The sequence below is a fragment of the Clytia hemisphaerica genome, unplaced genomic scaffold (assembly GCF_902728285.1).
Source record: "Clytia hemisphaerica strain Z4C2 unplaced genomic scaffold, Clytia hemisphaerica genome assembly, whole genome shotgun sequence".
Lineage (NCBI taxonomy): Eukaryota > Metazoa > Cnidaria > Hydrozoa > Leptothecata > Clytiidae > Clytia > Clytia hemisphaerica.
The window spans coordinates 229,971-253,746 of record NW_027103737.1 but is presented as its reverse complement, the minus strand read 5'-3'; the positions used below and the strand labels follow the sequence as shown (position 1 = coordinate 253,746).

At 35.0% G+C, this 23,776-nt stretch overlaps 3 protein-coding genes across 3 annotated transcripts; 2 read left to right on the top strand and 1 right to left on the bottom strand.

Moving 5' to 3' along the window:
- Positions 1 to 950: 950 nt before the first annotated feature.
- LOC136805152 (chymotrypsinogen A-like) lies at positions 951 to 3,273 on the top strand. The gene is made up of 5 exons (XM_067061715.1): positions 951 to 1,033; positions 1,141 to 1,277; positions 1,559 to 1,710; positions 1,891 to 2,164; positions 2,966 to 3,273. Exons 1-5 carry the CDS (start codon positions 951 to 953, stop codon positions 3,256 to 3,258), a joined length of 939 nt encoding a protein of 312 aa, XP_066917816.1. The 3' UTR covers positions 3,259 to 3,273.
- A 941-nt stretch (positions 3,274 to 4,214) lies between these two features.
- LOC136805151 (mast cell protease 1A-like) lies at positions 4,215 to 7,570 on the top strand. The gene is made up of 4 exons (XM_067061713.1): positions 4,215 to 4,287; positions 5,001 to 5,143; positions 6,099 to 6,375; positions 7,251 to 7,570. Exons 1-4 carry the CDS (start codon positions 4,239 to 4,241, stop codon positions 7,568 to 7,570), a joined length of 789 nt encoding a protein of 262 aa, XP_066917814.1. The 5' UTR covers positions 4,215 to 4,238.
- A 5,692-nt stretch (positions 7,571 to 13,262) lies between these two features.
- Positions 13,263 to 22,882, bottom strand: LOC136805131 (golgin subfamily A member 6-like protein 22). The gene is made up of 7 exons (XM_067061689.1): positions 22,772 to 22,882; positions 20,216 to 20,241; positions 19,541 to 19,599; positions 18,746 to 18,988; positions 16,825 to 16,995; positions 13,766 to 13,810; positions 13,263 to 13,388 (listed from the first exon to the last, which is right to left on the bottom strand). The coding sequence occupies exons 1-7, from the start codon at positions 22,783 to 22,785 to the stop codon at positions 13,338 to 13,340; spliced, it is 609 nt and encodes a 202-aa protein (XP_066917790.1). The 5' UTR covers positions 22,786 to 22,882; the 3' UTR covers positions 13,263 to 13,337.
- Positions 22,883 to 23,776: the final 894 nt, after the last annotated feature.

Genomic DNA, 23,776 nt, shown 5'->3' with positions numbered 1-23,776 from the left:
TGAAGATATGACGGTTTAAAGTTTAAAGTTTAAAGTCAATTAAGTCAATTTACTAAAAAGAACCTTTCAAAAAGATGCACTATAAAACTGCTGATAAATAAACATGCTTTTTTGAGCTAATTGAATAAATAAATTCCCTTTGTTTTATTTTCAACATTATTGTTTGCGAACCGTAATGTAAAAAGTAAATAAATGGTGTTCTTATTATTATGATAAAGGTTTTTTCTTTCATTGCATATAATATCTTTCTTATCTTTATGTATTTGTTTTTAAAGAAAAATATTTCAATTCTATTAATAATTAAACAACTTAGGTTCCCACTTTAGGTTCCCGGGTTCCCCCATCCCACTTTTCAGGTAAAAAATATGGGCACATCTTTTCAAAATTTTCAAAATTTGAAAAGTAAACACAAATCGCCATTTTCAATAGACCTATTTATTTAAACATAAAGGAATTCTTCTTAAACTACGATAAGACTTGCTATCGAGCAAGTCTTATTTTTCGCTTATTAAAACAGGTGATTCCTCGAATTCAGGATTTTTTCTTCCTTTTTTTCGAGTGGTCACATCAAAAGATCGATAAAAATATTTGTTGTTATGACAACAGCTATATAAGTAGTCTATATAAGCGGAGGTAAATCATTTGGTGTGGCCGCACTCTTTATATATTTGTTTTTAAAGAAAAATATTTCAATTCTATTAATAATTAAACAACTTAGGTTCCCACTTAGGTTCCCCCATCCCACTTTTCCGGTAGTCATTTAGGTTCCCACTTTAGGTTCCCGGGTTCCCCCATCCCACTTTTCAGGTAGTCATTTAGGTTCCCACTTTAGGTTCCCGGGTTCCCCCATCCCACTTTTCAGGTGTTCATTTAGGTTCCCACTTTAGGTTCCCGGGTTCCCCCATCCCACTTATCCGGTATGCCGACGAATCCGAATAAGAGGTTCAAGGATGGGCAACATTTTATGGAGATACAGATTACAACATAAAAGGAACATCATTTCGCAATCTTCCGAGGAAGATAATTTGCATGAGTAGGAGAGCTGAAATCCATATTTCGCTCATTATACATTGATTGAAAACCTCCTTCTCAGAGAAAGTCAAGAATCTATATTCGTCAGACATGATGCTATATAAAAAGGGTTCACTTTGTATGTAAAATTCACATTCAAATCTTCGGTTTGAACAAACTGTTTGACTTGTCAAATCAACAACCAACTACAGTATCAATCACGTTACGTTTTATATTGATCCTGGCAACAATCATCAGTGCAATTTGTAAGTAAACCATTTACAAGAGACTCCCAAAAACGATGAAATTTTGCGAAATATTTATAAGATGAATTTTAAATATCAATGATTAAGAAGAACATTTTCCTAAGCTTTTTAAATATTTTCAGACCAAATATTATGTTAATATAAATATGTAAAATAATTTGACAAAATATATTTTTTGTCTTATGCTCGTTATCAATTATTTTATAAAAACTTCCCTACCCCACTATAATTTTTAGATTTTGAAAATCTTTGTTATCGTGTTATTTTCGTCATTTTTTTAGATGCACAGGGACAATGTGGAGTTTCCAAAGTTCCTCAAAGTCGTGTTGTGAACGGAGTTGAAGCACCACAAGGAGCTTGGCCATGGATTGTCTCATTGCAAACTTCCAGTGGATTTCATTTCTGTGGTGGTACCATCCTTTCACCGACTTGGGTAAATTTAATTAAGGATTTCCCATGCAAACTTAACTTGTGCAACCATTATCTATAATAGGAATGTGATTTCAACATTCCTACTTTTCTTCCTTTACGAAAATAAAGTCTAATATAATCACAACAAAAGTATACAAAGTGTGTAAAAATCTAAATCCAACACAACAACGTCTTTCCATAGATTATGACTGCGAGCCATTGCATCGATAACAACCCAACAGCAATCGCCGTAGTAGCGGGCGCACATAACATCAAAGCTATGGAATGGTCACAACAAAAACAATGGGCTAAAAGATACATATTGCACCCAAACTACAGGAGAAGTGATTTTTATGCTGATATTGCCTTGATCGAATTAAGGAGACCATTCGTATTCAACGATCGAGTTAACAGACCATGTCTTCCATCAGGATTTAACGATTACCCACCTGTTGGCACGTGGTGTTATATTGCTGGTGAGATATTATTTCCTTTTGAGACTCAAATTTTACATACCCTTTTCACAGATCCGGTAGGATTTTTTAGCAAGCGGGGTAAAAATATCGGACCAAAACTCAACGGGGATTGATATTCCAATGTTTTTTATGGCTGTAGATTTGAATTCCATTGTTTTAGAGTCACAAAACTCAGTGGGATGGATAAATAACACAATATTTTACAGTAATGACTTGCTTATCTGATTATTTTTAGCTGGGACAAAAATTAGAGTATAATTTTCCACAGGGCACGATATTTTTTCAGTGGGAAGGGGTCACAGTGGCTCTGTGAGAAGGGGGTGTAATTTTGTTGCATAGGGTTAGTACTTCAATATTACAGGTTCTATTACTTGCCAGTTATTTTACAAACTTTGAAGAGTATAATTTCCCGGATGTATTTTTTAATCATTTTCCTTTTCGTGTTTTTTTTTTTTCGTTTCTTAGGTCGGTTTATAACTCACTTATTTAGGAATTCTTCTTTTGTTAAAATCGCAAAGAGCACTCATTTAATTTCTGAGTTTGGAATTTCTTTTAAAAACGTAAAATTTAAACGTATTCATCAGAATCGGGTTTGCCATTTTGGTTTAGTTACAAATTCAAAAGTTACTAGGACCAAAGGAGAATATTGAAACTGTCGCAGAAACTAGTATGTAATAAAAAACTTATTTTGAGGTGGGTGGTAGGCTCGATGGCCGGGAGTCTAACTGCACCCACACACATCAAAATAAGATGAGAAAAATATTTTTATTGATTGATATTATAATTCTTTTACTCTGAAAGGCTGGGGACAAACACAATACAGCCCAATAATCCGACCTGATAAATTACAACAAGCACGACTCCCTATCATGGAACAACACGGCAAATACGACACCGTAGCAGGTTTTGGTGTCCAAGGAAAAGGAAACGCATGTAAAGGTGATTCTGGAGGTCCACTGATGTGTAAGTCTGCTTCAGGTCAATGGATTGTAGAAGGGGCATTGAGTTGGGGATACAAAGGCTGTCACAGTGAAAGCGGTTACACACCGTTAACCAAATATTTGAACTGGGTCAAACAATATGCTCCAATATAGTTTTTACATTATTTTCTTTCCTTCGATATTGAAGCGAAAAGAATCGATGAATACTTAAACCTAATTTTGTCATAAATATTTTTTGGTATCTTGTTCGCATCAATTTTGATAGTATTTTCACCCGATCCTTCATCCCCCCTTTTTTATCTTAGAAACTTCATATTTTTGCTCCTCAAAACGTACTGTAAGGTGTTACGATAGTTCAATGCACACTTTGGATTTTACCGAGATTTCAGTAACCCTGTCAAGTTTTTCGGTAGATATTTGTTGGTCCATTTTGCAGACCCCCTCTGGAATTTTGCCTGCTTTCAAAAGACTACCTGTATTTTGTGTGAATTTCAATAACCCCCTGAATTTTCTGAGATTATATTGCTGCCAAAGACAAATTATAGACATAAAATCTTTTTTCGAAATTAGATTAAAGGGGAATCCCAAGATGCTCGTTAAAAACCTAGTTTATTTCTCTTCTTGAAACTCCATAATATTTATCCAGCATTCAATTGGTCCAAGCAAACATTATTATCCCACCAAATAGGTATTTGAACAGGCGTTTATACTGTTCATTTATTTGCAGGAAAATTTTCCAGACGTTGAACAAATATTTAGCCATGGGAAAGGTTTATTTCTCTTCTTAAAAGTCCATAATATTTATCCAGCATTCAATTGGTCCAAACATTATCATCCCACCAAATAGGTCTTTGAACAGGCGTTTATACTGTTCATTTATTTACAGGAAAATATTCTAGACTTTGTTATTTTACAGGTCTGTGATTTATATATTTTTAAAGACGCTGAACAAATATTTAGCCATGGAAAAGGTCTGGGATATAATGGAGTGGTGTTTTTTAAACTTAATGTCCCGTCAAATTGTGACAACATTTGTATTAATCAAGGTGTCCAAATCTGACAAAAGACTTCGAGTATAAATTGGGTACGAATCTTTCTGGAGAATCACAATCATATTTTTGATTTCATATTTCATGATGTTGAAATTGGTATTGGTTCTAGCAGTTTTTGTTGCAGCAACTTGTAAGTATCTTAGTACCTTCGAAACTTTTAACTTGTACGTATTTTTATACCTAGCTTCGAATTTCAAAATAACTAGGCTTTTTGTTTTTACTTTTTACCCTTTAACTGCTATGCGTTTGACCATTTTGCCGCGAAATAAAATGAAGGTTCGACCTATTTATTAAATTTCGGCATATGCCGACATGAGCGAACACAGATCAACATCGCATTTAATTATGAAAAACATCTTTTAAATATAATTTATTTACTCAATTTTCTCAAAATTGAAGTTTCAATAAATTTTAAAATAAATTTCAAAATTTTGCAAATTGATCAAAATCTTAGAACAACTTAAGAACAATCTGAGCCTCAGATTTCTAAATTACTAGAAAAGTACTGATTTTAACAGATTTAAAGTTGAAACTCATTTTTAAGAACAAAGTAAGAACATTTATAAGACCGGAAAATTCAAAATAATTAAGAACCAGCTCAGCCTGACCCAAAGTTTACTGGTTCTTATAAAAAAGCGCGAATTTTTGGACGCTTTCGTTCTGAAATGTTACAATTATTAAAGTCATTAAACGTCAATTTATAAGCAATCCTTTAATATATAATTGAACACGTTAAAGCTATTTTTCGGTATAGGTTATACCTTTCACGAAAATTCATTTCTTATTTTGAAGCTTATGAGTTGGGAAAACATAAGATCATTATATTTTGGCTTAATTCTTTAGATATACAAGGAAGAGTACAAGAAAAACGTATTATCCATGGAACCGAGGCTAAACCAGGTGCATGGCCTTGGGTCGTCTCAGTGCAAACAAGATCACAAGGCAAAATAAGCAACTGCGGTGGCACTATTTTGTCCAAAACTTGGGTAAGTCGTAAGCTTAAAAATTCTAATCATAAGACCTATTATTGTATGAAATTATTACACTTTGAAATTTGCACATAATGGGAGACATCGTTGAACCTCGTTTTAATGGGTGGGGAGAGAGACAATTAAGTCAGGGAACCAGTTCCTTGATGTATTGTTTTTTTCTCTTAGGAATTTACAAATTTTATATATGAATTTTAGAAAATTTCTGTATACTTTCTTGAAACAATTTTGAATACCTTATTGGAACTAATTTTCTCGGGAACTAATTTTCGCGGTCGAAAAAAAAAATCCTAAAAATTGCATTTCGCGGGTTTTAATTTTCGCAGTTATTTCCATTCTGGAATTTTGGCGGGTTTTAATTTTCGCGGTTTTGCCCTTTTTTGGACAAATTTCTTTCATTTTCCTAGGGATTTTTCAAATTTTTCGATAAAATTGGAAAAAATTGTATTTTGTGGGAATTAATTTTCGCGGTTTTCAACTCTTAAATTTTTCGCGGGATCAAAATATTTGCTAAGGAGTGTTAAGATAACCTTTTCAGCTTTCAGGGTGTTTAGGGTGCAACATACAGAACTGTATTTTCTTCCTCATTTTACCCCGAGTAGTTAAACTACTAATTAGCTGAAAAATTAATCTGGGATAAAAGTTGATAAAGCATCCCTGGGGTACATTTGAATACTATCACAAAACTGATATCAATATATAATTTTATTCAATCTCACTTTTTAAATATTCTTCAATATTTTCATTTTTCAAATTTAAAACGAACTAAAAGTAGTTGAGGACTAACTCGAAGAAACAAATAGGGGAAATACTTTTAATATGGAATAGGACATAGGACAGGGATCAAATTTTCGCGATTTTGACGAAAAACCGCGAAAAACACTAAAATTAAAACCTGCGAAAATTAGTTCCAATTATGTATTCAGCATTTTCGTATCTAATTCTTTCATAGATAATGACAGCCGCTCACTGCTTTAGTCTTAAACCTGCTGCTTCAGATATCACAGTAGTTGCCGGTGCACATAACATCAAAATTCATGAAGACTCCCAACAAACAATAACGGCTAAAAGTTATGTAGTGAACCCAGGATATAATCCCAACAGTAATGTAGCAGACATCGCTTTGATCGAATTATCAAATCCCTTGAAATTCAATGAGCGAGTTGAACAAGCTCGTATTCAAGCAAAAGACGAGTATCCAAGTCTGGAAAAAATATGTTTTATTGCTGGTAAGACCTTGTTATTTTGCTTATCAGTTAAGATCAACATTTCAACTTTTCCCATCGTCCATTGGGTGGGGGGGTTAAGTATGATCCACTAGATATAAATTCGCATTATACTATGGCTCACTCTCGAATTCCTCCCAAAAATACAAAACAAGTGTAAATATAGAAGGATCGCGTACAACGATAACTGCAAGGAAGGAGGGCGTCAAAAAATCATCTACTGCTGCGATAGTCTATACTAGACTTTTTTCTACGCAATAACGTCTAGCCCAATTTGTGACTTTTTAAAAAGTCTTGAATCAAGGTTTTCAGACTTCAAACATTCGATTTTTGATATACGCTTTTATTTTTTTTGTTTTAAGAAGAATGGCGTTTTTATTCTTACGGTATATTCTAAGTTTAGGATCCAACCCAGCCTAAATCTAACAGGGCATGCTTACCTCGAGTAAAGATTGGGCATTTTCGTGAATTTTCTTTTAGCACTGCTGGGGGATAATTGGTAATTTACAGGTAAAATGTCATAATGGTGCTATTCTTAGCATATTCTTACTGAAGGGGGCGTACGGGGGTCGCAGACACCGAAATACCGACGCATATTTCTTGGATTACCGTCAACACCGACAGCAAAATTTGGTAAATCCTTATTTTTGTCACCGCATGGCATGTTTGACACCGAAATCCCGTCACTTTTTTCTTCAAACACCGAAACACCGACGGAAAAAAGGGTTAATACCGTCACACCGTCAAATCCGTACGCCCCTTACTATTTCTGCCAATTTCATCATGAATATTTTTATAATGTATATTCTTATAAAGAAAAGCATGTATATGAAGGAAAACTTAAGGCTAAAAAGTATTTTTCTTTTTTTTTCGGATAGGCTGGGGTCAAACCAGCGTTGATCCAATTGTTAGACCTGATACATTACAAGAAGCACAACTCCCAATCCTTAAAGAGCGTTTCGCCTTAGAAGAATTTATCTTCGCAGGATTCATGGACGGTGACACGAGACCTAACGCATGTTATGGTGATTCTGGTAGTCCATTGATGTGTAAAACAACCTATCTTAAAAGATGGGTTGTTCAAGGACCAATATCTTTTGTCTCTCCAGATTGTACCTTTGATACTGCAGTTACACCAGTGGCCAAGTATTTGAGTTGGGTTAAACAGTACGTTAAAGATCTGAAGACTCAGAATTGATTAATATATGATATGAAATAAAAATAAATCTACAGTCATACGATATTTTTGTTTTTACTTTCTGTTCTATGGACCTTAGTTAAAAGTTGAAGATTTACTATGCATCCACGCAAAAAACGTCAATATTAACTTTCGAAGCCTTCTTCATTTTGTCAAGCTAGTTTAAGGGCTCTGACCATAGTGAATTTTGATATTTGTCATGTACAAAATATAAATTTCTGCCTGATGTACAGCTGTAGCTAACAAAAAACTTTGACATGTTATACATTTTCTGTTAGGCCAATAGGCCAACTATCCTTGAGTCTGAAAATTTAAAAATCGCAAAGAAAAAATTTGATGAAGAAGAAAATAAGACTTTTGCGACGAAGAGTATTTCAACTTTGGAGAGCTTAGCTTGGTCGAAAAAGAAATATTTTGAAAAACTTTTGTGGTAGATGGTGTATCTTTTACCGAACTAAAAATATATTTTCGGAAAATTTTTCTAAAAGCTTACTTGTCTCGAAATCTTGAAAAAAGTGCTTTTTGACCAATTTTTCAACCCAATTGTTCATAAAAAAACAGCTATTATTTTTGATGCACCAATTTAGAATACCCATTAAACCCTTTAACTGCCGATGTCGGCATATGCCGACATCAGCATTTTCGATTTCTTTGCCGATGTCGGGATTTGCCGACATGGGCACTTTCCATTTCTTTGCCGATGTCGGGATTTGCCGACATGGGCACTTTCCATTCCTTTGCCGCAAAATTTAACACTTCTACAAAGATTGTGTATTAGATGGTTTGAAATGAAAAAAGATAATAGTTAAAAGCTTTTCTATGTTGAAAAATAACTATTCAACAATGTTCAACTCAAATTTATAGTCCTTGGCTGATACTTCATATATTATTCAGAAAATGAAGTCAAAATCGCTACCTTTTGCCCATGTCGGCATATGCCAACATCTGGCAAATAGGTCGAACCTTCTTTTTTTCCCGTGGCAAATAGGTCGAACCTTCTTTTTTTCCCGTGACAAATAGGTCGAACCTTAAAAAATACGATCGGCAGTTAAAGGTGTAAAAACGGAAATTTATGTTAATTCCTTTCAGGAAAATCAGTATAGTCACTTCAAACAATATCTTCAATAAATTTCATGATGCACCTTATCTTCTATAAAATACTGAAATAAGAGAGCGATCTTATTTTCTAATTCGTAAACTCAAACGAAAATAACTTTATTCATCATTTTACTTTCATCTCTTCTTATCACGTTAGTGGGTCGTCTTGAAAGTGTACAATGTGACAGATAATAAAGTAAATATAAATGTATATTTATAAATGCTATTGACAATAACACTTCGAGCGCGGTCACACCAAATGATTTACCTCCGCTTATATAGCTGTTGTCATAACAACAAATATTTTTATCTATTTTTTAATGTGACCACTCGAAAAAATGGAAGAAAAAATCCTAAATTCGAGGAATCACCTGTTTTAATAAGCGAAAAATAAGACTTGCTCGATAGCAAGTCTTATCGTAGTTTAAGAAGAATTCCTTTATGTTTAAATAAATAAGTCTATTGAAAATGGCGATTTGTGTTTACTTTTCAAATTTTGAAAATTTTGAAAAGATGTGCACATATTTTTTTGCACACGCCATTACATTCACACACAAGAGAAAAACAATTAAATGGAAAGATTTTATTTCGAATGAATGAATTTTTATCCACACAAATTTTTAGACTTATCAGAGATGCTGATTGAAGTTTTCCGACGCGACGCTTAAAATAAGCAAAAATGGTGATTCCTTTTTAGCATTAGCTAAACTTATATTTTGGTGTGACCGCGCTCTTCTTTATAAATCAATATCATATAATCCAATATATGTAGTAATATATGGCATACCGGATAAGTGGGATGGGGGAACCTGGGAACCTAAAGTGGGAACCTAAATGAACACCTGAAAAGTGGGATGTGGGAACCTAAAGTGGGAACCTAAATGAACACCTGAAAAGTGGGATGGGGGAACCTAAGTGGGAACCTAAATGAACACCGGAAAAGTGGGATGGGGGAACCTAAAGTGGAAACCTAAATGAACACCTGAAAAGTGGGATGGGGGAACCTAAGTGGGAATCTAAACGACTACCGGAAAAGTGGGATGGGGGAACCTAAGTGGGAACCTAAGGTTGTTTAATTATTAATAGAATTGAAATATTTTTCTTTAAAAACAAATACATAAAGAGTGCAGTCACACCAAATGATTTACCTCCGCTTATATAGCTGTTGTCATAACAACAAATATTTTTATCTATTTTTTGATGTGACCACTCGAAAAAATGGAAGAAAAAATTATGTTTAAATAAATAGGTCTATTGAAAATGGCGATTTGTGTTTACTTTTCAAATTTTGAAAATTTTGAAAAGATGTGCCCATATTTTTTACCTGAAAAGTGGGATGGGGGAACCCGGGAACCTAAAGTGGGAACCTAAGTTGTTTAATTATTAATAGAATTGAAATATTTTTCTTTAAAAACAAATACATAAAGATAAGAAAGATATTATATGCAATGAAAGAAAAAACCTTTTATCATAATAAGAACACCATTTATTTACTTTTTACATTACGGTTCGCAAACAATAATGTTGAAAATAAAACAAAGGGAATTTATTTATTCAATTAGCTCAAAAAAGCATGTTTATTTATCAGCAGTTTTATAGTGCATCTTTTTGAAAGGTTCTTTTTAGTAAATTGACTTAATTGAATTTAAACTTTAAACTTTAAACCGTCGTCGTCGTCGTCGTTCATAGCTCGATGGATAACTTAGAGCATCTTCTTTCTTTTACATGGATCTAATTTGCTTGAATACAGAATCTAGTAAAACATTATTTACGATCTAGTTTTTGTTCACTCTTGATGCAATACACATTGTTTTTTATTAGCAGCTCCAATTTTTGGGTCAGGGCTGGGGTCGCTTAGCATTTAACGGATTCTAGCTCGTTTTTCTTTCTGTACCAACCAAACAGTACAGCGTGTGAATACACTTCATTAATTAAAAATGTTTGATAGTAAAATAGAACATATTGCACGGCTTGCCACGTTTCAATACACATAGGCATAGATCCACAGGGGGGGGGCACTCAAGGTAAACGACCTACCGTACGTGCGGCCCTTTTTTCCAAGCTTCCCAAAGTACACTGTAAGGGTGGAAATGAGCAAAAATGAGAATAAGTTCACTCTAAGGGTTTAAAATTTGGTCAAAGGACTGGCTTTCAGAATTTCATCCGAACAAGTGTCATGTTTTAACACTGGGTAAATTTTGGAACATCAAATATGTCCATCCCTATACCATAGCAGGATCTGTTCTAGAACATGTTGACCAAGAAAAAGATCTAGGAGTGATAATCGATAGTGACCTGACCTTTGAAGCCCATATATTCAGTAAAATCAAGAAAGCTAACTCTATCGTTGGCTTGATTAGCAGGAGCTTCGAATTTCTCTCACCAGATATGTTTCGAACGCTTTTCATTGCATTTGTCAGACCCCATTTGCAATATGCACATGTAGTATGGTCTCCAAGGCTAATCAAACATATCAAAGCAATTGAGGGCGTCCAACGAAGAGCTACAAGGCTAGTTAGTTGCTATAGAAACTACTCATACGAAGATCGGCTATGACTCATCAATCTACCTAGCCTAAAGACCAGGCGGCAAGTTGGTGATATGGTGGAAGTTTTCAAGAACCTCCACATTTATGACGAGTCTATAAGATCAGAGAAATTTACTCCTCGAACACGACCACGACGTCAGCATGATTACGAGCTTCAAAGGAACTTTGCTAATGACGGTATGAGAGGCTACCAAAGCAACTCTCTTTTTCAAAGAAGTGTGAAACCTTGGAATGATCTAGAAGAAGATATTGTTGAAGCACCATCCTTACAAGTCTTCAAAGAGCGTTTGATAAAAGAAAGGGAGAAAAAACTTTATAAAATGTAAAATCAAAAGTTCCGTTTCATAGAGGTTTTTTTTTTATTAGAACCTAGTTTATAAGAACATATAGGCTGAAATTCGTCGAAAAATTAAGAACATCTTAAGAACATGCCCAGCCTCAGTTTGGAAAAAAATGACAAGAAACTACAATTTTTTCCTCTTTTTAAGCAGTTTTAAAGAACATTTTAGGCTGAAAATGGCTAAAAAAATAAGCACATCCAGGCTCAGCCAAATTTTAGATGTTCTAATAAAAAAAAAACGTGTATATTGCTATAAAAAAAAAAAAAAAATAAAAATAAAAATTTAGGTTCCCACTTTAGGTTCCCGGGTTCCCCCATCCCACTTTTCAGGTGTTCATTTAGGTTCCCACTTTAGGTTCCCCCATCCCACTTTTAGGTGTTCATTTAGGTTCCACTTAGGTTCCCCATCCCCCACTTTTTCAGGTGTTCATTTAGGTTCCCACTTAGGTTCCCCCATCCCACTTTTCAGGTGTTCATTTAGGTTCCCACTTAGGTTCCCCCATCCCACTTTTCAGGTGTTCATTTAGGTTCCCACTTTAGGTTCCCGGGTTCCCCCATCCCACTTATCCGGTATGCCCCAAATTAGACCTTGAATGACAAGTGAAACAGGAAGTAGAATTAAACTGTAATTGAAAAAGGGTCTCGCAGAGGATAATGTTTATTGCGCAGGGTAAATTCTCTCGAGATATGACTTTTATCTTTATAATGTTAGCTAATGCTTTGGAATTAATAATCATATTACGTCAGCTCCGCAATTCTTTGCGATCATTTTCTGAACTCTTCATCAGTGTACGAGGGAATTCGAGTGCAAAAGCTGTTAGTGTTTTTGAGAGATGAAAAGACGAAAGTGGTACCATAATGGTAACACTACTCATTAGCGGGGTAAAATGCATCGAGAGCGATAGATCTGCTTTTCCTTGTATACTTTTCATGATGTAGCGCCGCTTGACGTCATTTTTAACTGCAATGGCTTCTTTCCAGTCACCACTTTAAAAAAACTCCTATGAAAGATGGTGGATATAAACGCTTTTTTATAAGAAAATTCTTTATTCATCATATGCACCATTGTAATGCCTTCCACGGATCCAACTGCTGATTGTTTGAAAGTGACGTATTGATTCATTTTACGTCACTTTCAACCAATCAGCTGTTGGGTCCGTGGAAGTAATTGTAACATATCATGAATAAGCAAAATTATGATGAAATTGAGCAAAACATTAAGAATATGCTAAGAATACCACCATCATGGAATTTAGCAACTGAACCTAAGCATGTTATTTTTAGAGCATTCTACCATTGAATTGCCAATTATTTCCCCGCTATGCTAAAATGTTTCACAAAAATTTTTGCCTGAGATTACGTATCACTTGCTAGGTCTTGGCTGGGTTTGGATCCAGACCTAAGAATACCGTATGAATATTTCAGGATGATTTTTCCAAAAAAGTTAAGAATATTCATGATGAATTGAAAAAACACCATTTAAAAAAAGCGTACAGCTTAGTTCAGAGGGTTTATATAGGCCAGTGCAGGTGTTAAAAGGTCGCTACATCATTACATAGCAATCATTTAAGAAAAAGTAGACCTAACGCTGTCGATGCTCGATGCATTTATGCCGCTTTTGAGCAGTAGATCAAAAGTTTTAGTCGTCGAGTATTGAGAAACTGCCTCAAGGGTTTATAGGACGGTGAAATTAACAAGTCCAAATATCCTTGCAACATTTTGCTATCTTTCGTTTTTCAGTGTGATTATATAAATTTCTTCTGTTTATAAAATTTCTCTGTTTATAAATTCCTCTTTTGAAGATTTTGTTGTGGTTGGGCTGAACAAATATTCTGAATGAAAAAAGAGAAAGTTCTAGATAAGTGGAAATCACCCCTGTGTCACAGACCCGCCTGGACTGGAGACTTTGGCTAAAATTTGGTCTTGGGTGGGAAAAAATACCCTACAATTGTCTGTTTTCGTCCCCTAGGGGTCATCCATATAGTACGTACACAATAATTTTCCAAATATTTGACACCCCCTACCCCCTTGTACGCAGAGAACAATAGAAATAAAGTCATTCAAACAATAAACATACGCTTTTGCTAAACCCCCTTCTCCCTCCTTCACTGCGTACGTACTATATGGATGGCCCCCTAATTAAAATTCAATGGGAAGATCTGCACTGCAAACCCAACGACGGTCAAGAAGAAGGCTGAGATTTACTCACCAATATTTTCTCTGTTAATTCGCATACAAGGTCACCATTCGAATCCTAAAAAGCAATAAAATCTTAGTCAAATTCATTGAGTTTAAAGACCCGAAGGGGCTGGATATGAATCTTAAAACTTTCTTAAGTAAGAAAAAGTGAAGTCTTAAGATTTGCGCCGCATTTAGAAAGACGGATCAAATCTAGCATTTTCTTTGTTTTCATGCAGCATATTTTTCGAAATCTGATGATATGTTTTACTTTCAATCTGGCGTTCCTGTGAAAACAACGCGGGTCACGCGTTTAGGACGGGAAATAAGTGGCTTCATTTCCCCTCCAGGAGTCTTTTGTCTAGTCCTTTGGGTTTAAAAGTCAATGGTTAAAGTCGTCTATGATTCGATTATTAGGGTCACTTCACTTATAGTGCATTTCTGCATGTTAAGTCTGTATTAAGTGCTCCTGCCAAATACTTGGAGTTTATGGGGGGGGGGGTTGTACTTTTACGGTGTGACGGGATTGGCCCTTTTTTAGTACGGTATTACGGGATTTTACGAAATAAAAGACGGGAAAACGGTATTTTGAAATCAGACGGTGACGGTATTTGGCCTTATTTTTTGTCATTATGCCGGTATTTGACCCAGTACAAACCGGTGTGACGGTGTTATTATTTTTGTCAATTTTCGGGATTCTGGGATTCAGCAAAAATTTTGACGGGAAAACGGTATTTCGAACCCCTACAAACCCCCCCCTTTATGGAGGCTAATGGTATTTTCTAACAAGTGTTTGCTCTATAACAGCGGGTTTATTTTTTTTTCACTTTTGAGGACGGCAGAGTGACTGAAACGATTTGATACAATCCACTGTTATGACCGGCCAAGTCGAGGACGGCTTAAAGTGTTGATTCATCGTCATCCTCAGTGAGTCAGGATCTAACACAATTATAAGCTAACCGTCTCCGTCGCAGAAAAATTACCTTCGATCCAACAGAAGTCGGAAATTCAGACTAGGCTTTCAAACAAGCCTGGAAACAATAATTTATTGCAGCCCACGCAGACCATATTGTGGAGTATTGTCTATATATTAATAGCGGTGCTTTGTGTGTCTGTGTGTCACCACTTTCGTTTTCGCTTTGTTTGTGTTTTAAAATTATGACTTTTAATCTCTTGCTCCACAAATTTGTTCTATTGGATTCGCGCCATTTACAAAAGATCGGATAGAGCTTGGTTTAGACTTTATTCAGCCTTTGTTTTGAAATTTAAGGCCCATCTACATTTAGTAATTTTAAATTCTGCCCAGACTTGCCTTTTTCTCTCTTCTTTTGTTTTAAATGTTTACGAATGTATTTAACGATCGTATTTATTAATGACATTCGAATTCTTTTCAAAACAAATCAATTTCATTTCATAAAAAAGAATATTTCAAAAGCAAATCAAAACATAAAAATCTAAAAGTTTGTGGACAACAACATTCAAAGGGCGATATAAAGCATAAAAAAATTAGTTCACTTCTTTCTTCTTATAAAAATAAGTCGTCGTTACTGTTAAAAAGTGTACGTCATTTTTTATGTTTAAATTCGAAAAGGGTTTAAAAAAGCAACTTAGAATTGTCTTATTTTTTTTCTCGATCTGATAAAAAAAAAGAGTTGCACTATTCTTTTTGACCTTCCCACTTTGTCATTTAAACTGGACGGCATATTTAACGCGAGCGAAGCGAGAGAAAAATAACTACCTGCAGAGTCGTTTCAAACGACACTGGTACAGTAAACGATGCTCTTTCTGATAATTTTTGACTTAAACAAAATATTATGTCACGGGGGGGACAGTAGACGATCCAAATATGGTTAAAAGATAAGACACCCAGGGAAGGTTAGAGTTAAACGTTGTAGAGATTTTTTTTTTTATTTGATCGCTTTTTTAAGCCAGCTTCAACATGCAAAGGACTTTAAGTGCGTTCAGCTACAGCTTAACCGGCGTGCGACGCCGGGTACCGGCTAGTTAATAAATAAATTGTGTAGTCTAGGTAACCCCAGAGGAATGTAAAGAGATGGAAAAACAGCTTTTCTGATTACTCAGAGCTCAACGATCGCTTCTATTGAAAATTCTAATGTAAAAACGTTGATTAGGTCATTAAATGAAAGTCCAGAAAAGACGGCTCGCCATACAAATCGGACGGTTTCCACATGATTTGACGATAAAAATGAAAATTTGTTTTTCCTTTTTTTGCCGATTACTAGTTCAATTTTTAAGAATAAGGAGCAATATTTTTACCAATGTATACCAAAAGAAATTCTTAACGCAATGATATTAAAATGGTTCTTGTAAAACTGTCACAGGTGAGTAAAATCAAGATGAAGTTATAATTTTCTCGAGCTCTAGCTTTCCATATATGAGTGCGGTCATGATGCGGTTATATCAGTAGAATCGCTAGGAAATTCTGAGCAAGAAGATATATGTACCTTTTCGTATAGGAGAGGTGTACCCAAAATATAAGCCCTAAAAGTTTGCGCATAATAAGGCTTGAAACAAAAGAATTTTGTCACAACACGCTAATCATGCTGATTTTTTATAGCGACAACAAAAGAAACCTATTTACTCGACATAAACTCCCTTAAGGGCAAGAGACCTGGTATATGACGAGCCGTTTTTCCATTGTTTTCCATCTCTTTACATTCCTCTGGTAGCCCTGAAACTTTTCTGCAGGGTGGTAGGAAGGTAAATTTTCAGGGAAGCTTTCTGCTGTCAGTGAAATCAAAGCTCTCATTTCTTTGACATTACCGAGTTTATGTGTGTGTCTTTCTGCGACGGAGACGGTAAGCTTCTAATTTTTCTACAGCCTGCCTGACTAAGGACGACAGCTCTTTTACAGTCCTTGATTTTGCGGGTCAACACTGCAGGTTTTTCCAAATCGCTTCAGTCACTTTACCGTCATCAAAAGTGCAAATACATAAACTCGTACAGTTAAAATAAAAAAATAGGCTGAAACCTAAGAATAAATTAGGAGCAAACAGAGCCTTGATTTCAGAAAAGTCCATTTAAGAAATAAGAAAGTGGACGTATAATATTCTTAATTTAAGAACATACCAAGCCTCTTCGTACGATTGAATCATTATTGACTTTCGTTAATAATTCTTCTTTCCTTTTCAATTCTTGACGAAAAATTTGGATTTGTTCTTCACGTAGTTTCAAAATTTCTTCACATTGTTGGTTTCTGTGTTCCTCTTGTAAAATGAATTCATCTTGAGCATTTAATACCTAAAAACAATCGTCATTCTCTCCGAGTAAAGAATAAAACTAAAGTACACGCGCTTTAAGTTTACACTTTTTCGACCGCCGGAGGCGGTTTCTTTCACAGTGGTACGCTAATCTCGTTTTGCCTTGGCTCATTACTTTGTCTATCATTTACTTTCGGTTTTTACTAGATTACCCAGGTGTTTCTCTTTTTTTTCCCTGAATGTCTTTTATTCGGAATTGAATAATCGAGACATGAAAAATGACTATATTGTAATCTGTTTTCAATCAATACGAAAAGAGTACACTCTTAAAAGCGAATGGACTTTTGTTAGTATAGTCAGGTATAGTGGTAGACTAGTAAACTAGTCGGTTATTACTTATAACCTTATAATAAAACTGTCAATCAAATAATGTAAACACTAATTAAAATATTCAACACGCGTGAGAGAAAAGAAAAATAACCGACTAGAAGCTACTTCCAACGCCTTTTTTTCTTCACCTAAAATCGTAAGGAGAGACATACAGATTTCTGTATGTCTGACCTGTGCGGGATTGCATTTATTTTTCTTTCTGTTTATTGCGTTTTTAGAAATGCTCATTTATTTATATATTCCCATGTTCAATGTTACTATGAAATATCATTTAGTCAAAAAAGTTGGATGGATTCTCAAAAACCTAAAAAAAGTTGTAAAATTAAACAACGTTTTTTGAAGAAAGTAGCTTCTAGTCGTTGAAATTCAGAAAATACACGCAACTTCACCCCTTCGATTCTTTTTATTTGGACTAGTTTACTAGTCTAGTATAGTGGTAATATAGAAAGCAAAACTTTTGAAATTGTATAAGCAGACTCGCGAAAAAGACTTGTTTAAATGAAATGACTTTTCAAATTCCTACTTTATTCTAACGTGGTTTTTTTTTAATCATATACCGTACATTATAACCTGGGTCGGGCAATACCGTAAAATATTGACTTCTGTCAAACGTATTGCCCTCGTAAGCTCGGGACAATACTTTTTAACATCGATTAATATTTCACGGGAATGCAGTCAGTATAGGGATTACAACCACAGTTTTACCTAGTATTTCTTGCAACTCAGATCAAGGAGGATATAAATGTAATAGACCTAAGGTTTAATTGGCCTTTTCATAAATTATTCTGAGTGCAACGAATACCTCGTCTTGAAACGATAACCAAATACCTCGAGACTTCATATGTTACTTTTAAAATAGAGTAGAGTTCTTATGAACTCCTCTGATAATAGACCTTATCGGAGTTTTTGATTTTAATAAAAAATCGATGCATTGTGAGATTGTTTCGAGTGTATTACAATAGAATTCCCTCGAGGAATTCCTAAGAGATTTCTATTGTAATACACTCGAAACAATCCCACAATGCATCACTTTTTTAGAAAAATCATAAATTCCGATAAGGTCTATTGAAGCAATATTTTGAAAATGAGGTTAATGTTGCTCATGACGTAATTTATGAAAATGTCTATTGAGGGCCGTGGCAGCAATGTCAATTTTATTACCAAGTTTATGTATGTGTGTTTTTCAGCGACGAAGACGGTAAGGTTCTAATTTGGCTAGATCATGACCAACTGAGGACGACGGTAAATCAGCACTTTTACCGTCCTCGATTTTGCGGGTCAGAAATGCGAGTTTTTCCAAATTGCTTCAGTACCGTCCTTAAAAGTGCAAATACATAAACTCGCTATTCTTGTGACTATGTCGGAAGTAACAACGTTTTGAGTTATCCTGGAGAACTTACCTTTTCCTGTTTAAATAGAACATCTTTTACGACATCCATTTGCTGTTCCTGCATCACAATCTCTTGATTTAACGCCGAGATCTCTTGTTGCTGAGTCTTGATTTGGTCAGCTTGAAGTTTTGTCTTCTCTTTAATGGTTTTTAATTCGCTGATTCGTTCAGATATGAATTTCTCTCTTTGAATAGCCGCCTTGACTTGCTCGGAGAACATGTTTTTCAAAGCATCCACTCGTGCTTTTCTCTCCTAAAAGTGAAATCACATACATCATACACACACTTTCTATGAGAACAATTAAATAAAAACACGAGGGCCAACCATGGCCAAAACTACAAAAGTAAACAAATTAAGAGCAATACCAGCCTCAGATTTCAGAAATGGCTAAGAGCCATGTAGCCATGTTGATGGTAAACACCTTAATTCATTAATTCAATAAAATAATCTTCGTTTGAGGTCATTAAGACCTGGATTTTTCGAAAAATTAAGTCAAGGCGGCTATTCAAAGAGAGAAATTCATATCTGAACGAATCAGCGTATTAGAAACCAAGTTCTCGCCAAAATTGTTTCTTTTTTCATTTTTTATTTTTGCCAAAATAACCCCTAAAATTCTTCAAAATAGCTAAAAAAGGAGCAAAATACGACAAATGTATAGCCTGCCATTCACCGGAAGGCTTGCATTTTCAAAACTTCATTAGGCATCTGCATTTACATGATGACCGGCACATCAAAGTTTATACTTCAGCCTAAGAAACTGCTCTCTAAGAAAAATTTATTGATAATAATTGAAGACAATTGTACCTTTAATGTTTTCAGAAGTCTCTTCCTTGATAACATTCGTCTGCTTAAAGTGATAAATCCTACAAAAAAAACAACATATATGAGCATATATCGGACAAATAGGGTGTTTAATGCAATTTGGATATCTAGGAGTTACATGACAAAATGTCTGGATATCCAGGGGGTAGGACAAAATGCATGGATATCCTCAACCCTCCCTCAACCCTTCTATCAATTTGGACATCCAAGGGGTGATTTTTTTTAGGTTGGATATCCAGAAGGTCTAAGCCAGACATCCAGGGGGCTGTGGAGCTCAAAAAATAGGTATCCTAAACAGGGGGTACGGAAAATTTCTGGGAAAAGCTCGTTATCATGTTCCAAATCAAGATGGAAGCGAAAACACTAGCATACCTAAATTTGTCATTTATCAGACTGGGCATAACGAGCCAAGAGCCAAGAGTATTAGGCTTAAATCAATGCTGGGTATTTACAGACCATACGGGTCGGCTTTTTTACCCTTTCATCTCTCTCTTAGGTTGAAAGAAGCAACAAAATGTCAAATGAGTATCAGTAGGGATCAAATCTTCACTTTTTTAGGTCTTAAGATTTAGTAACCACGAAGGTCAAAAAAATCTCTAGAGTAGGCAATGACATGACAAGACCACATGTGTAATGGAATAAAAATATTCTTAATACCTTCCTCATTCCTTTGATATCTGCACCTGGAAATATAATAAATAGACATACTATTATTAAAGTGCAGACTAAAACTTCTTGCCTTGAAAATTCGGCTTTAACAGTTGAACATAATTTAACAAAAAATATTTGGATTTGTATATCCGCTTTTTTACATACTCTTTCAGGATATTAATGATGAAAATATCACTATCATTAGAAATTTCACCAATTTTACCTGTAATTAACTCCTATATCAGTGCTCTGTGAATCAGTGAATTCTAGGAAAAACAGACCCCACGATGCTTTGAAATGAAAAATCTGCCCCTACCCTAGTGAATGAGATCTCACTCCAATGAGCTCTCGAACTCAATTTCCATAATTCTCGATTTCAAAACTCCACCAACTCACTTACAGATAAGAGGGGTGTGTAAACTTTAAATATTCAATCCCAGGGGATTTACAAGGTGACGGGTATGTCAAAAAATAAAAAACGCGACCCTTTAAGAAAAAAAACTTTGACATTTTTGAGACCCTTTGAGAAGAATGTCAAGATATAGCCTGGATATCCAGGCTGTAAACTATTTCACAGTCTAGTTTCTCCATATAAGAATGCAGTCCGCTTGCTTGCGCTCACTTCGCTAAAGCCTTAAGGGCCAATCTACACGGCGCGGAGCAATCCTGAAGCAAAAATAGGATAGTCCCCACTTGTTAGTGAAGATAGAGCTTTCTGTTACATAAAAACATGAAAAAGAAGAAAACAGAGGCAAGTTCATTTTCCAAGAAAACATGGTTGGTCATGGTGATACTTGTTTATGGACTTTGGTGTAATCTTTAGATATTTTAACCCTATTCATACTAGGCTTTTAGGGGCGGTTCAGAACTAGGGGGGGGGGGGGGCTTTTCCTGTACCACCCCTTAACTTTTGATCTAGTGGGTCTTTTTGGATGAAATTTGGCACACAAGATCCTTGTGACGTAAGGTAACTTTTGACAAAAAATTTTTTTGATGACGTCACTCATTATGCCCAAAGTGAGCAAAAACCGAAAATTTCCTTTGTTCTTATAACTAGCTATTGTATTCTAACAAAAGCTTTAGAAAAAATTGCCTGAGTTGAAAATGCTTATTTTATCCTAAATATTCAATAAATTACGGTTTAAACGATATATTTGACAATGAAAATAAATTTGTATTGGAAAAGTGTCAATTTTTGTGACACCTTACTGTCAGAAATGTCATCATGCTCAAGGTGTGAAAATATTTAGGTGTTAAATTTTTTTTTATTTTGAAACTAAATAAAAGTTAGGAATTTACAGAAAATTTCACGGCAAAAGCTCTATTATTTCAGGAGCTATTAGCAATAGTTTGACCTCCGAACAGAAAGAGCCCCCCCCCCCTATTACGAATAGGGTTAATGGCTTTAGATCTTGTAAGGATCCTTTTTATCAACTTTTGTTTGGCCTGCCCTGGGTTGGCTAAGAAAGTTTTGGAAACATGGGTTATCACTTTCATTCTCTAGGGAGACCAAGCTCTATAATTTTAGAACTTTGTATGTTGAGGTAAATTTAGTTTTTTCTAAAATTTTGAGCTTGGATAGTCAAGATATTGGGCGTTTTTTCCCGGCGGGGGGTACTTAGGCAAAAATAGGTGCTGGGTATGTGCGGACGGTAAGGATCAGGTTTTTCACCTTTCAAAGTCTCTCTAAGGGTTACAAAAATCAGGAAATTTCAAAGTAGTCCCTCTAAGGGTGGGAAAAATCATGATTTTTAGAAAAAAATTTCGATTTTGACAGAAAAAATTACAAAAAAGTCTCACAGGGTAGGAAATTTTTGAAAATCAGAGAAAATTTTTCGAAAAGTCTCTCTAAGGGTCACTTTTTCACTAAAATTTGGTCTCTCTAAGGGTCGGTTTTCAGAGGTCCCGTCCGCACATACCCCTCATTCACAAACCCTAGTACCCCCCCCCCCTGAGTTTTGGTCAACATTTTCGAAATTCGCGACCCTTTGGAAGGGCAATTTTCGATGTTAGTGATTTTGGGGGTCCCAATTTTGAAAATTTGTACACCTTTGAGGACTAAGAAAATCCATGATGAAATGGAAATACTCAATTTTTTATACTGTATTGTAAACGAAGCGTAAGAATAGAAAAAATAATCGAAAAAAAAAAAGTTTCAAAATCTCAAAATCCAAAATACACCCCTTCTCGCAGAAACCCTTCCCACTGGAAAAATTGGCCCCAGTGGAAAATTATACTCCAATTTTTGTTCCAACTGAAAATAATCAAATAAAACAATCCTCACTGAAAAATAATGTGCTATTTTTCCCATCCCCACTGAATTTTCTGACTTGAGAACAATCGAATTCAAACCCCCCGCCATTAAAAATATGGGAATATCATTCCCCATCGAGTTTCAGTCCGTTATTTTTACCCCCATTGGCTGACAAAATCCTAACGGGTGAGAAGAGCGTGTCAAAATAGTATGAAGTTAAAATCAGTTAAGATGCTATAATAACAAGTTGACGTAAAATTTCAAATGTACTAAAACGAACCCGAAAAAAGAAAACGGATGAAACTTACCTATTATTTCTCATCTTTGCAACAATTTTTCCCAACAACACAAACCAAAATTCAACATCAAAACATTGTCTGTAAGTATTCGAAAATTTTTCCTTCCACGACAGTAAAAAAAAGTCATCAATTTCATTTGTCTGATCAAGTGAAAACGATTATATAATGGAACGATTTTATTATTGTTTTGATAGTGCGATAAAAAAGACAGCGTTATAAAGTAATTCTCAAGAGCAATTAAAATGTTCACGCGTAGTTCACGCGTAGCGTCCAAAATAATTATTTATTGCCACGCGTTAAATTAGAAAAATTACGGTACCACAAAAATAAATCTCGTAATTCGGCCTTTAAAGTGTTAATTTAGGTTAATAAGGGTGTAAAAATGTGGATTTTAATTTTCGGTTAGGGTATAATATTTCGGGTAAAGTGATCGGGATAAAGAAGTCGGAAATCTTTCGAAAAAGACTCGAAATTTTTGTTACTTTCAAAGGCCTTCGAGATTTGCAACGTACAAACGATTTGGAAGCGCTCTAAATTAGGTTGGACGGGTAGAGTTTTAACGCTAGACTTAAAACTTAGGAGGACCTTAGGATCTGAGGATCCAAAAGTGCAATAATGGCCCAATAAGGCTCAGAATATAGTCTGGAAGACTATAAACCCCTCGCGAATTGAAATATTCGAATAAATTTATCAATTCGCCTAAAAGCGAATTTTTCGCCCGAACTTTAAATAATTGCTGAAAACGAGGAATTAACCAAAATTCCCAATATATTTCGACCCGGATTGTACCAATCTTTATCGGAGTGAGAAAATGAATTTTATATAAACTGTAAAATTTAAAGTCGTTTCATAGAGGGTGATAGACCTGCGAAATACACTTCAGTAACTACCGTATTAAGGTGGGATTCATTTGAGGGGGCATTCCTGGTAAAAATTCTTGATAAGATCTGAAAAGATCGTTAAAGATCTTTAAAGATCTTTAACAAGTAAGAATCTTAAGAGATCTTTGTAAGA

What these genes read in the sequence shown, in the direction of transcription:
- LOC136805131 (XM_067061689.1), bottom strand. An exon ending in ATATCAAAGGAATGAGGAAG is followed by an intron (nt 19,600 to 20,215) that starts GTATTAAGAATA and finishes TTTTTTTTGTAG; the next exon opens with GATTTATCACTTTAAGCAGA. An exon ending in AATTAACAGAGAAAATATTG is followed by an intron (nt 13,389 to 13,765) that starts GTGAGTAAATCT and finishes TTTTTCATTCAG; the next exon opens with AATATTTGTTCAGCCCAACC.
- LOC136805151 (XM_067061713.1), top strand. Translation starts at nt 4,239, where the DNA reads ATGATGTTGAAATTGGTATTGGTTCTAGCAGTTTTTGTTGCAGCAACT. An exon ending in AGTTTTTGTTGCAGCAACTT is followed by an intron (nt 4,288 to 5,000) that starts GTAAGTATCTTA and finishes TTAATTCTTTAG; the next exon opens with ATATACAAGGAAGAGTACAA. An exon ending in CTATTTTGTCCAAAACTTGG is followed by an intron (nt 5,144 to 6,098) that starts GTAAGTCGTAAG and finishes ATTCTTTCATAG; the next exon opens with ATAATGACAGCCGCTCACTG.
- LOC136805152 (XM_067061715.1), top strand. Translation starts at nt 951, where the DNA reads ATGGGCAACATTTTATGGAGATACAGATTACAACATAAAAGGAACATC. An exon ending in AACAATCATCAGTGCAATTT is followed by an intron (nt 1,278 to 1,558) that starts GTAAGTAAACCA and finishes TCATTTTTTTAG; the next exon opens with ATGCACAGGGACAATGTGGA. An exon ending in CACGTGGTGTTATATTGCTG is followed by an intron (nt 2,165 to 2,965) that starts GTGAGATATTAT and finishes TTACTCTGAAAG; the next exon opens with GCTGGGGACAAACACAATAC.